General features: G+C 57.5%; 2 protein-coding genes across 2 annotated transcripts; one reads left to right on the top strand and one right to left on the bottom strand.

Moving 5' to 3' along the window:
• Positions 1 to 2,740: 2,740 nt before the first annotated feature.
• On the bottom strand, positions 2,741 to 4,720 carry PRRT1B (proline rich transmembrane protein 1B). The gene is made up of 4 exons (XM_054220384.1): positions 4,595 to 4,720; positions 4,078 to 4,387; positions 3,785 to 3,925; positions 2,741 to 3,685 (listed from the first exon to the last, which is right to left on the bottom strand). Exons 2-4 carry the CDS (start codon positions 4,372 to 4,374, stop codon positions 3,539 to 3,541), a joined length of 585 nt encoding a protein of 194 aa, XP_054076359.1. The 5' UTR covers positions 4,375 to 4,387; positions 4,595 to 4,720; the 3' UTR covers positions 2,741 to 3,538.
• Positions 4,721 to 5,734: 1,014 nt separating this feature from the next.
• On the top strand, positions 5,735 to 12,445 carry UCK1 (uridine-cytidine kinase 1). The gene is made up of 7 exons (XM_054221089.1): positions 5,735 to 5,852; positions 5,966 to 6,125; positions 6,997 to 7,093; positions 7,219 to 7,361; positions 7,460 to 7,554; positions 8,681 to 8,729; positions 9,130 to 12,445. Exons 1-7 carry the CDS (start codon positions 5,766 to 5,768, stop codon positions 9,315 to 9,317), a joined length of 819 nt encoding a protein of 272 aa, XP_054077064.1. The 5' UTR covers positions 5,735 to 5,765; the 3' UTR covers positions 9,318 to 12,445.
• The last annotated feature ends 24 nt before the right edge of the window (positions 12,446 to 12,469 follow it).

Genomic DNA, 12,469 nt, shown 5'->3' with positions numbered 1-12,469 from the left:
AGCCGAGCCGCCCTGTCCCCTCCGCCCCGCTCCGCTCTGCTCTCACTGGTGCCAAATGGTTTTTTCGGGGGGTCCCCGTCCGGCTGCCCCTTGGTGCTGTGCTTTGTGATCCGCGCTTTGGCAGGAGCCCCGGCAGCTCCCCGTCCCCCGTCCCGCCGTGCTGGAGCCAGCAGGGCAGGGGCAGCCCGGCGTGGAAGAGCGAGGGGGGTCCTCATTTCCCACACAGGCAGCGTTAACCCCAGTCCGTTCGGTGTGCCTTATTCCCTCTCCGTGTCCCTCCTGCCGCCTCCTCCCCAGTTCGGCCCCAGTCGGACCATTTCACAGCCCTCCCCTCTGTCCTCCCCCCATGGTTTACGGCATGGATCGTGGGTTTGAGTGTACGCTGTAGGTTTTAGCAGCCTGTGAGGCCTTTCTCAGCACTGTGTCGCGTGGTAACAGGTTTTTACAGAGCTCTAACAAAATCCTGCGGTTTTAGGGCAGCAGCCTGCAAGGAACACAGCCGGGGTGTTTCGCAGAGCATCCTTAACTTATTTCTCAATAGCAGCTCCGTGTTTGCTAAAGCCGCTGTTTATTCTGGGTGAATCAGAGTTGCCAGCACTTCCTTCTCCAGATTGCAAAGCCTTTGCCGGCTGTGGGCAGACGCAGCCCTGCCTGGCGGGCAGCCGGAGGGAGCGACAGCGGCGTTGCCCCGGTCGCAGGATTATACCCAGCTCGATTATTTTCCTGCAGATTTAGGCACAGGACTCGCACAGCGGCCAAACGCTGAAGCGCAGAGAGACCCCCATGCCCGCGAGGGCGTCTTCTGGGGAAGGCGAGCGTGGGGTCCCGCACCGCTCCGTGGTGTGCAACCCCGGAGCAGCAGAGCGGGGATCTTCCTGTGCCGAAACGCAGCGTCCGAGCCAGAACTCTTCAAAACCGGTTTATTTTTGTGGCACGAAGAGCATTGGAGCCGTGTGTTGTGTCCGGCCAAGGCTTTGCAATCCCCAAAGGTTTCCCAGCCTTCCACGCAGGAAGTAATGCTTGTGTTTTCCTTTGTAAATAAGATTTTTTTAAAAACCTAACCCAATATGACAAGACTATGAAAAGGCAAATACAGGCGGTATCTGGCACAGGTTTCCCCCCGCCGGCTCCGAGCAGCTCCCTCGGTGCTGGGCCGTGCCCTCGGCTCTCTAGGAGTGCCGTGTGCTGGTGGCACTGAAACCCCGGCCCGTGGCCCCGCTTGCCCCGTGCGGGGGCCATGGGGGTGCAGCGCTCGTGGGGCTGGATGCCACGGGGGCCAGGGGGGTGCGCCTTGTCCCAGCCCTGCCGGGGGGCTCGCCCCCCCTCTCCCTGGTCCAGTTCTTGCCTGCGTGTGGAACCACGAGCCCTCTTACCAGCAAAGGGGGGTCTCGCTCTCCCTCAGCCCCCCCGAGCCGGCGGCTCGGCCCGTGGCGTGGGGACGGGAGGGCTGCGCGGCCGCAGCACCTCGTCCAGCGCGGTGGGGCCGAGCCCCCTGGCTCCCCCCCTTCTCCCCATTGCTCTGCCGTCATCCCCAGCCGAGCGGGGTGTCCCAGCCATGGCTCCTGGCCCGTGTCCCTACCTTGGCCGGGCTTGCAGGGCTGGAGGGGCCCTAACGAAGGTTCCCCTCCCCCAGAGCAGCTTCAGGTTTGCTGACCAGAGACCCCCCCTCCAGGAGCAGCACCCCTGGGGAGCAGAAGCCCCGAACAGCAGCCCTTGGCAAGACCGGCCCTGAGCGTGCTCCCATGTCTTGCAGGCAGCATCCCTGAGGCCGTCACCTCCCTTTTTGGGGGGAGAGAGGGGTCTCGATCCCCTCCGCGCGTGGGGCAGAAGCGATGCTCCCGGTCACCAGCCCCCTGCCCCGCTCCCAGGCCTCCCCCCCAGCCGTGCGGTTGTGTTACGTATTTACCACTAACCCGGTCCTGATGGTGGCATCTTCCTGCGAACATTTCAGACCTGTAACTTTTATATTGAAGACAAATAAACGCCAATAACAAACCCGCCTGATCATCCTGTTTACAGTGCATGCAGCAGTCTGTGGATTAAAGTGACAATCGAATCCGCTTCTGGCGCTGGTGTGGCCTCGTGTTTTCTCATGTGCCCCTCGGGGTTTTCCTCTGCCCGTGGCCCTTCTCCCTTTTATTTTTCCCCTATAAACCTCTTCCTCGCCTCCCAGCGAGATGGTCTCGCCCCAGTACAAGCCCTGCACTGGCCGGGGGGAGGGATGCCTGCTCCTGTCACCTTCCTCCGGGCACCCGCGTCCCCCATCTCGGGGGGCTTCCGCTCCCCAAAGCCCACATTGGCAGGCTCGTGCCCGGCCACAGCCCAGCCCGTGCAGCGGCCGAGGGCCGGGTGGCCAAGGGCTATAAATAGCCCCTGCGGTGGCCTGGGCGGCTGAGCACGCTCCTGCACTATTTCAGTCCTGGACGGGGTTCAAAATTCCTCTGGAAATAATCGGCGTGGGCCAGCTCGGGAGGAGGATGCCCAGACACGGACCGAGCACACGCTCCCTCGCTGGGGCTGCACCGCGGTGCCGCGTCCCCCTGCCCCGGCGTTGTGGGGTGTCACGGCCCCCTGGGAGGCCGACAGGAGGGCAGTCCTCACACGGGGCACATCCGCATCCCCGCTCGGCTCAGAGACCCAGGGGCTCGTCCTCCCCTTCCCCGCAGCAGCTCAGTGGGGCACCCCCACTCCTGGGGCCGCTGCCTCCCCTTCGGCTGTGGGCTCCCCTTCCCCAGGGTCTCCTGGAGCCCTGGCACCTGCCTGCTGGGGCGGGAAACCCTGATTTGACCGATTCTAGGAGAACTTGCCCTGAATTTTGTGGTGGACAAAAGCCACATGGAGGCGGGGTTTGGAAGAAGGTCTTTGGTGTGCACAGAAAACAGGAGCTTTGGCTACGCCTGTATTTTATTTCAATCTGGAAGCAGCAAGAAGGTGGCGATACAGCATGTGTGTGTATTTGTGTGTGCAAAATTACCGTAGAAGCTAAATGAGTGGTTTTATATTTTCTCACATTATTTATTACTGGCGTCTTGCAGGCCTGGAGCTCTGCACGCCTCGGCCTCCCCGTTCTGCCTCGGGCGCTTGCTCCGTCTCCAGCCCCGACTGCAGGATGCTCCCCCTGCGACACCGTCCCCTTTGCAGTGACAGTTCGTGCCAACGGGATTCAACACCCCGCAGCAGAGCCGGGTGCCGTACGTGGTGCTGCTGCTCCCACGCGGCTCCATGTCCAGAGCCGGCTCCAGCAGGGCATGGGACCGGCACCACCATCGCTTCGGTTTGGGTTCATCCTGCCCGTGCTGCAGTTCGTGGGGCTGAGAGCCGGTGGGCAAAGGCACGTACGGCTCTGGAGCGATTCCTCATCCCGCCAGGAAGGACGGATGCTGCCCCTCAGCCCCGAGAACACTTCGTGGTGTGGTCACCTGTTTCCCGCAGCAGCCCTGGTGATGCCACACGGGGGCTGCAGCCTGCCCATGTCCCCCTGGCCGTGGTGAGCCACCAGGAGCCCCCAGCACAGTGTCCCTGGGGCTGGGAGTCCCTGTCATAGGTACAGGGCCACCAGGACATAGATGACCCAGCTGATGGAGGCAAACAACCCGAAGAGGAGGCTGAAGAGCACCAGTGACTGGGCCTTTTTGGATGACACGTTTGCCTGGGCCATGTCCCCGCGGCCGATCGCAGCCCGGGTCTGGCGCGGGGGGAGAAGGGGAGAGGTTAGAGGAGACCCGCGGCACCGGGAGGGGGGTCGAGGTGGGTTCGGTGTGAACCAGGACCGCACCGTCCCTACCTCGTAGGAGTAGACGAGGGCGATGACGCCGGTCAGGAGGCAGCAGAAGATGGTCACCAGCACCGACTCCACCATGTAGTCCTTGGGCAGGGGCTGCCCGTGGCCGGCGGGCGATGGCCCCGTGCTCGGTTGCCCGTCGTACTGCGACACGGAGCGGGGGTTAGAGCTGCACAACCCCCGCCGTGTGTCCCCCAGGGCTGTGGTGCTCCAGCATCGCTCGAGGCGCTGCTTGGGACCCCACGAACCCGGGGTTGGGGGGATGACGGGTGACCCGTCGGGGTGGGGGTACGTACGGTGGTGTAGGGCAGGGGTGCGGGCGGGACGCCGGGGGGCGGGAAGGGCCCCTGCCCCGGCCCCGGCTGGTAGATGACGGGCACTTGCTGGGAGAAGCCGGCCGGGAACGGCGGGTAGAGGAGGTGAACGCTCTTGGGGTCCGGGGGCGAGTAGGGCGGCGGGTCCCCCTCGAAGGCCACGTTGGTGACCGCCGCCACCACCACGGGCCCGTCCCCGCGCTGCCGGGGGGTCCCGGCCGCGGGCAGCCCCCGCTCCGCCCCCTGGGCTGCGGGCCCGGCCGCTGCGTGTCCCGCCATCCCGCGGAGCGGCCTGCGGGGACAGGGAGGCGCTGGGCTGCCCCGTGTCCCCCCCCGGCGGCGGCGCGGGCCCGGGCCCAACCGGCCCCGAGCGACCCCCGTAATTCGGGCCGAGTTCGGGGCTGGGACGGGCCCTCCCCGCCACCACCTTTACCCCCCTCCCTCCCGCCGCGGGACCGCCGAGCCCCCCCCCAGCGCCACCCCCCGTGTCCCCACTCACGTCGGTGCCGGGGGTCCCCCCCGCCGGTGTCTCGGGGCTCCCGCCGCTGCGGCCCCGCCGCGGCCCCGGAGCGCGGCGCCGGCGGCGGGTTAATGATTGACCGGGCGCTGTTTGCCCAGGGCCCGGCCGGGCGGGGGCCGCTCCCGGCGGGGGGACTCGGGGGGGACGGGGACCGGGGGTGTCACCGGGACCCCGCGGGGCCACCGCGGGCGGGGGCGGTGTCCGGCGCCGCGTGCGTCGTGCTGCAGCCTCCAGAAGCGGCGCGCGGCTCAGCTGCGCCTTTACACGTGGTTAAACGTATTTTTGTGTGTGTGGCGTTAGGCTTTATTGTAAAGTATCGTGTTTACATGTAGAAAGTGCCATATATGTATTCTGTCCTCACCTATCGATATACAAAAAGTGGGTTAAAATGTATCGTAGCTGTATCTATTAACGTTTAATGTGTGTGTGCATATTGGGGCAGATGATCCTTGTGGTCCCTTCCAACCTGGCATTCTACGATTCTCTTATTATATAGAGATAGATATTTAAAGATATCCCCATACACATAGTGTGTGTGCGCACTCTATATATGTCTTATACGTGTTTGTATGTCCTTATCTGCTGTGCGTTCATGTTTCTTCACATACATATTTCTGTACAGACACGTATTCGCACACCCCGCCGCGCGCCCACACGTTGGCAGCCGTACGTCCACGGGCACAGCCGTGTGTCACTGGGGATAGAATGAGAATCACAGAATCGTCTGGGTTGGAGGGGACCTCTAAGCTCACCGAGCCCAACCATGAACCCAACACTGCCCAAACCACCACTACACCATGTGCCTCAGCACCGCGTCTGCCCATCTTTTAAATGTCTCCGGAGATGGCGACTCCGCCACTTCCCTCGGCAGCCCGTTCCAATGCTCCACAACCGTTTTGGTGTAGAAGTTTTTTCCTGATATCCGTCCTAAGCCTCGCCCGGCGCACCTCGAGGCCGTCTCCTCTTGCCCTGGCCGCACAGCTGCCCGCGCCCAGGGGTCTCTGGCCGGGTGCAGCCGCCCGCGCCCGCCCCCGCCCCCGCCGTTGCCCGCCTGGGCTGAGGCCGGCCGCGCTCAGCGCACGTGTGCCCGCCCCGGCCCCGCCCCCGGACTACAGCTCCCGTCGTGCCCCGCGCAGCGCCGCCGCCCGCCATGGCCTCCGCCGGCGGCGCCGAGCCCGAGCGGCCGCGGCCCAGGCCCTTCCTCATCGGCGTCAGCGGCGGCACCGCCAGCGGCAAGGTGAGACCCGCCGGCCCGGGCAGCCCGCGGGGCCGGGGGGGAGCCGAGCGGGGCCGGGGGGGCGGCGGCGGCGGGTGGCGCCGGCCCCGTCTGACCCCCCCCGGCCCGCTCAGTCCACAGTGTGCGAGAAGATCATGGAGCTGCTGGGGCAGAAGGAGGTGGACCAGCGGCAGCGGAAGGTCCTCATCCTCAGCCAGGACAGCTTCTACAAGGTGCTGACCGCCGAGCAGAAGGCCAAGGCGCTGAAGGGACAGTACAACTTCGACCACCCGGGTGAGGCCCCGCCGGCCGCGGCCGGAGCCCGGCGGCGTCCCCCCGCTTTACGGCCGGTGGCTGGAGTCGGGGGTTCGCTGGGAGGGCGTGCGGGAAACGACGAGCGTCGGGTAACGGAACGCGCCTTCCCGCCGCCAGACGCGCGGTGGGCTGGGCGGCCTTGGGCTTGGGGTTGGATGATCTTAACGGTCTTTTCCAAGCGAAGTGATTCAGTGCGCGACTGACGCTCGTGCACGTTCCCACCATGAACGCGGCCGGTGGTAACCGCACCTTGGCAGAGAGCGATGCTGGAGAGCATCCCGCTTCCACGGTGCTGCCTCCTCATCCCCGGCCGACGAGAGGCTCTGGAATAAACTGCATCCATCCCCAATCCTTTCCTGATGCGCCTCTTCCACATGAAGAGCTGCTCCCCTTGCGCGGGGGGCTGCTGCGCGTTGCAGTGGGACAGGGACCTGCCCTTGCCTGAAGTCCGGAGCCCGCCGCGGCTTCAAGCAGAGCGGATAATGAAAAGCATGAAAGATGTCTGAGGTTTTCTAAATTACTCTTAGCTAACAGGCTAAAAGAGTTGCACAAATTTATACAATTACCAAGTGGTTTGGTAAAATTATACAATTACCAGCTTCCCATTGGGTTCTTAATTTCGTTGTGTTGTAGTTGCTTAGGAACAGCAAATTCTCTCTTCCTTATCTCTCTAACGAAGTGCAGCAATTATAGCTTGGGCAGGGAGTGTTAGATTGCTGCTGGTAGGAAGGAATAAAGCATAAATTCCCCTTTTCCTGCTGTAATACCAGGAAGAGAGATTTCCCTTCAGGTCTAGAAAATCTGAGGAGAACACTTGATACAGCAGCATCTGAACGCCTTCCTTTTGCAGACGCTTTTGATAACGATTTGATGCATACAACCCTGAAAAACATCGTTGAGGGGAAAACGGTTGAGGTACCAACCTATGACTTCGTGACGCATTCTAGGTAGGTTTCGGATTTGTGTGAAGTCTTGGGGTGTGTGTGGGTGTCCCCAGCCCAGCCTGGGGACGGATGGCTTGACTGGTGTGAGACCCATTTAGCGACGAGCTCTGGGTGTGTTTTCCTGGCAGGCTGGCAGAGACGACGGTGGTCTATCCTGCTGACGTTGTCCTCTTCGAGGGGATCCTGGTTTTCTACAGCCAGGACATTCGGGACATGTTCCATCTCCGGCTCTTTGTCGACACGGATTCCGACGTCCGGCTGTCCCGCAGGGGTAATGCTCGGCCGTCACGGGCAGCCTCAGCCTGCTCGCGTTCCTCACCCACCCTCGGCCAGGTGGTAGAACTCAGGGGCTTTATCTTCCCATCCCAGTTCTGCGAGACATGAAACGCGGGAGGGACCTTGAGCAGATCCTCACCCAGTACACCACCTTCGTCAAGCCTGCTTTTGAGGAGTTCTGCTTACCGGTACGAAACCATTTCACTAATTTGGTTTGTGGTTTTCTGGGGGGAGGGAAGGAGCAGGGACACCTGGGGATTAGCTGCACTGGTGGCTCTTGATATTTGTTTTTCATGAGTCCCATGCTCTCCCCTCTGCCTCAGCTATTTAACCGTTACAAGCTGCTTGTCTAAGGAATGTAAATGGTTGTGTTGCATGAGAAACCCATGGTTCCTTGTGTTGCAGCCATGGAAATCCCTAGAGGCTGTGCTCCTTTTCTCGCTGCTGGCTGCCATAGCTGTTTTGCCGTGGGTCCCTTTGACTCAGACACTCCCACTCTGCATTTATTCTTCAGTCTCGCAGGAAGACGGAAGAGAAGAGCTGGGTTTCCAGCAGATTCGCTCTCAACAGGGAACCCGGGTGAAAGGCTGGGGCCGACCATTAGAGCGTCTGCCTGCTAGGCCGTATAATGCGGGGCCAATTTAGGTGCTCATGTAATCAAATTAATTTGTAAAAAAAACCAAGCCTTTGAGAACAAAATCCTGTACGTGGATTAAAAAATGGAAAAGGCTAACTCAGGCGCCTCTTGCTCTAGATCAAAGCAGTTCTGGGATTGTAAAAGTACTCGTTAGAAATGCTGAATTTTCCAGCCTTTTTATAAGTAGGGGAAAAGAAACAGCAGGGGCCCCTACGGTGGTAAAAATCAATAAAGCGTCATCAGAGGCGGGAAGGAATTTCACACGCACATTGGGTGCTTCGGCTCTCGGCAGAGATTTAGCAGTGGCTTGTGAAATGCCGATCAGAAGCAGCTCTGGGCAAACGGAGCTCAGCCTGGCAGCGGGTGAGCCGTCTGAAGGCAGCGTTCTCTTCAGAAGCGTGAAAACGAGCACTCCACGCGTGACCTGCTGCTGCTACCTGCTGATGCTCTGCCAAGGGGCAGCAAGAACAGCCCCTGACCTTAAATCCAGGGCACGTCAGCCAGTATGACTTCTCAATTCGCGTAGGTGTTACCTAGACTGAGAGCTTTAACTTACGGTCCCGGAGCATGGAACCCCCTCCATCTTTGCTCTCATCTTCCTGGCGTTTGGTAGCTTCTTCCTAGAATACAGCTGGCTTTTCCCATTAACAGTCTCCACAACTGTTTGTGTTTTGCAGACAAAGAAGTATGCGGATGTGATCATCCCCCGAGGAGTTGACAACATGGGTAAAAGGGAGCTGGGTTTTCCGTCTGATTTCTCTGGGGACACCACCCGTGGGGTTGGGGAGGGAGGAGGTGGCACACCACAGCCTTGTTTGCGTCTTCTAAGGAGAGGTGTTCTGCTGGGGGGCTGCAGGGAGGGAGCTGCTCGGAGCCTGACCGGGATGAGCAACTTCAGCCTGGGGAGGGCTGGAAAAAGTGACACGCGATTGGAGATGCAGAGCAGGACGCCAGGGTTAAAGCTGGTGTTAGTGTCGCGGTCTGACCTCACTGCAGAGGGCCGGCGTAGCTTCATTTAAGGGCTTGTTGCTAAAACTTGAGTTGAACAGGGCTGGATGCTCCCCATTTTCCAGATAGCTCGGCCAAGAAAGCCTACATGTCCTCTCTTTCCCGTTCCTCTCTGCAGTTGCGATAAACCTCATCGTGCAGCACATTCAAGACATCCTAAACGGGGACATCTGCAAGTGGCAGCGAGGGGCAATGAACGGACACGGTCGGACCTACAAGCGCCCGTTCCCTGAACAAACAGAGAGCAGCAGCGTGCTGGCGGCCGGCAAACGCTCCCACCTGGAGTCCAGCAGCCGCCCGCACTAACCCCTCGGCATCTGAAGGATTTGCCTCTGGTCCAGCCCAACACTGAAGACCGCTTTGGGAAAGAAGGACTTCAACAGAATGGTTGGTGAAGTGCCCTTTAAATCGTCCTAGCAGCGGAGGGGATACTGGTGTTGAAACTTCTCACAGAGGGGAGAGGAGGGAGTTGGCCTAACGCCCCTCTCCCCTCCAAGACCCCTTCCTTTTCTCCTGGCGATGTCTGGAGTTATGCTGTTACTTGATGAACTGGTTAAAGGCAGTGCTACTTGCCGTTTTTTTAATTTTCAAAATTAGATGTAATGCTGAAGTCTCCCCTGAACATTAAGCGCTACCAGGTGACTGGCAAGATGATACCCCATTTCCCTGATGATGGTCTTCCTTAGCAGGAATATTATCTGCCTGTTTCTTAGAAAGAAAAGCCAGTCTCTTTATCCAAGACTAGCTCACACCCTGTTAACTTCAACAAGCAGGTGCTGTTCTTACTCTTTGCCACCGTGCGTTCTGGCATTGCTCTCCTGCTGGGCAGCCTCCTTTTTAGCAGGGGGGGTTGACCTGTAGAGGAGTCTCTCCCCTGAGCTAGAGATGAAACAGAGACTGGGACAAACGGGAACTTGCAGTTCATCGGGGGGACAGGCCCAAGCAGTTGTGTGATTTTGGTTCCTAATTTCTTCCTTTCTGGGCCCCCAAACAGTTGCTACACTGTATGATTGTTTTTTGTACCCAAATAGTCTCCTTTACCCCAGTTACTGAATGTGTGAGCTCCAACTGGATTGAGTTGCTCATGGAAACAGAAACCTGACCTTGTCAGTATTAGTGTCTTTTGGGGCATGTCCGTACTGCTGGTTGCAGATTCTGCTGGGCGGAATCCGTCCGCTTCCAGAGCCGGGTGGAAAGATCAGCCAGGGGGAAAGCTGTGAAGTGCAAGACCCTCCTGCTGCTGGCACACAGCTCTCTGGCCACGCTTCTGCCCTCACACGGGGCAGATCTTGAGTTTAAACTCAAGAATGTCTGGTTTTCTAAAAAGAGCAGACAAGAGGCTGGAAGTATAAACAGTGATAGCCCAGTTTCTATAGTTTACCCCAGATAAGTGATACTGCAGCAACATGAAGTTTCTGGGGAAAAAAATTTCTGAAATGAAGTGCTGGTTGGTCCTTTGACAACGTCCGTGTGGTGTCCGTCTTGAGTCTGGACTTACAGTGTCATTTTAAGAATGGGGGTGGGGGGAAACATTATTATGAGGAATTTTTTTCATATTTGCTAGTCTTCTAAAAGCCAGGGTCTGGCTGTGTTGGTTGTGGGTGTATTACTTCTTTGGCTAATAATAAACAAACAAACAAACAGTGAGCAGAAATGACCATTTTATATAAAAGATATTTGTGCTGCTTGCACTCCACCAGCACAAAGGTACAGAAAGGAACATTTCTGGAGATAGTTTTATACTCAATAGGTCTTTGTCCCCTTAACTCAGAATTGTTAGCTTTAGTTCTGTAAGGGCTGAAGCTTTAGAGGAAAAAAAGCCCTAAAAAAAAATAAAATCAGTCTGCGCTGTCATCCCTACAGTCTTTTCAACACTGGAACTCGGTAATGGTTCATGCTCTGTGCATGATCAGCGCGGTTCAGGGGCAGGTCAGTGGCACACTGCTGTAGGGCTGAGGAGAAAGCCGTTCCTTCCCAGGGGCTGCTGGGTGCTGCTTAGCTCAGGGTGACGGACTTAGACTATGAGCTACTGCACTGAAGCATTAGCTATCGGGGCTGATTTAAGTAGGAGCAACACAGTCACTAAACCCTACTTTGAATGACTGTGGTGTTTGATCATACCTTCCTCTGGGGGAGGCGGGAGCTCAGAGCCGCCGTGAATAGCGTTCATGAGAGCAGTACGCAACTCTCCAGTGGAACGCACCCTGCTCTGCCCAGGACTGGTCTTGGTCAGCTTCGAGCTGTATTGCAAGATCCTGCTGCTGCAGCCATGTGAAAGAAAACCTCAAAGGTGGCGTAGGTACTATAACCCTTGCTGAATCCCTGTACAGCGCTATTGCAAATCCCCCACTGAGCGCTCCCGGTCCTTTGCTTGCGCCTCCTCCGATCCTGTGAATTCCTCTGGTGGTGCAGGCCCCGGCACGGGCTGCGCTACCTACAGTGTTTGTACCCTGCACCCGCGTGTACGAGTCAGAGCAGGTTTCTTTGTCGGCATGATCAGTTCTACCTTGCTCGGAGTTCCTCCTCCTATGAGGCCTGGGCTGTAACCCCACAGGCCGGTAAATACAATACTGCCATCGCTACTAACAGGCCACAGGCTTCACGTGAACACCGCAGGGCCAAAGGATTCTTCTGGTGTTGGCTGACTTCTTGGCCTGCCTAAAGCTTTGTTTTAGCTTGTTTAGCTGTAACAGCGATATTTTTAATGTCTATTTGTTTTATTTTTGCTTAGCTTCATAAAAATTATGGTTATGCCAAATGATTATACATAGATAATAGTAACAAGTCATTATTCTATGCAGAATGAACTATTTATAAACTTAGCTTAATGCTGCAATGCAATGACAGGGATGATAGCAGAGCATTGAAAGTGCGGGCAAATAATGCATTGTTGAGGAATATCGTCATGGGATGATGCTAAAGACTGCAGGGCCAATTACTGATAAAGATGTGTAAGCTTTAGAGGTGGGAAAACTCAGTTTTTAGGAGTAACAAAGAAACCAGAGAAGAGTATCCGGTATGTTGGAAAGAACCTATAGTAACTTGTAACGTGGAATTGCAGACCAAGATGCTAGGGACCATACAAAACAGCCCCAAGTGCAATGCAGTGCAAGGAAGACCCGCTCAACATCACACTCCCAGGAAAGAAGACAAAGAAACCCTTGCAGCATTCTCTTCCCAGCAAAGGACCTGGGATGCTGTTGACTGAAGTCAGCAATCTTCAGAGCCTGAGAGGCAGTGGAAGGGTGAACGTAACAGGGGTAGAGATGGAGAACTGTGCTCATAACAGCTGTATTACTGTCGAGACCTTTTCTGTAACAGTATTCTTTTATTTTCTCTTTCTGTAACAATTAGATCTGGACAACTCTCAATTATTTGATCAGACTGTTAAGATTTCAATTATACTAACAATAAATTCTTGGCTTTGCATAAAAGGCGTTTCCTTTTGCCTGTAACAA

The sequence above is a fragment of the Rissa tridactyla genome, chromosome 14 (genome assembly GCF_028500815.1).
Source record: "Rissa tridactyla isolate bRisTri1 chromosome 14, bRisTri1.patW.cur.20221130, whole genome shotgun sequence".
NCBI lineage: Eukaryota > Metazoa > Chordata > Aves > Charadriiformes > Laridae > Rissa > Rissa tridactyla.
Note: the sequence above shows the minus strand (reverse complement) of the source record. Positions and strands in the feature narration are given on the sequence as shown.

Bases quoted from the DNA above. Each gene is read 5' to 3' on its own strand.
- PRRT1B (XM_054220384.1), bottom strand. From the start codon at position 4,374: ATGGCGGGACACGCAGCGGCCGGGCCCGCAGCCCAGGGGGCGGAGCGG. The intron at 3,926-4,077 runs GTACGTACCCCC...TCCGTGTCGCAG, and splicing joins CACCCCTGCCCTACACCACC to TACGACGGGCAACCGAGCAC. The intron at 3,686-3,784 runs GTAGGGACGGTG...CCCCCGCGCCAG, and splicing joins CCCTCGTCTACTCCTACGAG to ACCCGGGCTGCGATCGGCCG.
- UCK1 (XM_054221089.1), top strand. From the start codon at position 5,766: ATGGCCTCCGCCGGCGGCGCCGAGCCCGAGCGGCCGCGGCCCAGGCCC. The intron at 6,126-6,996 runs GTGAGGCCCCGC...TTCCTTTTGCAG, and splicing joins GTACAACTTCGACCACCCGG to ACGCTTTTGATAACGATTTG. The intron at 7,555-8,680 runs GTACGAAACCAT...TGTGTTTTGCAG, and splicing joins TTGAGGAGTTCTGCTTACCG to ACAAAGAAGTATGCGGATGT.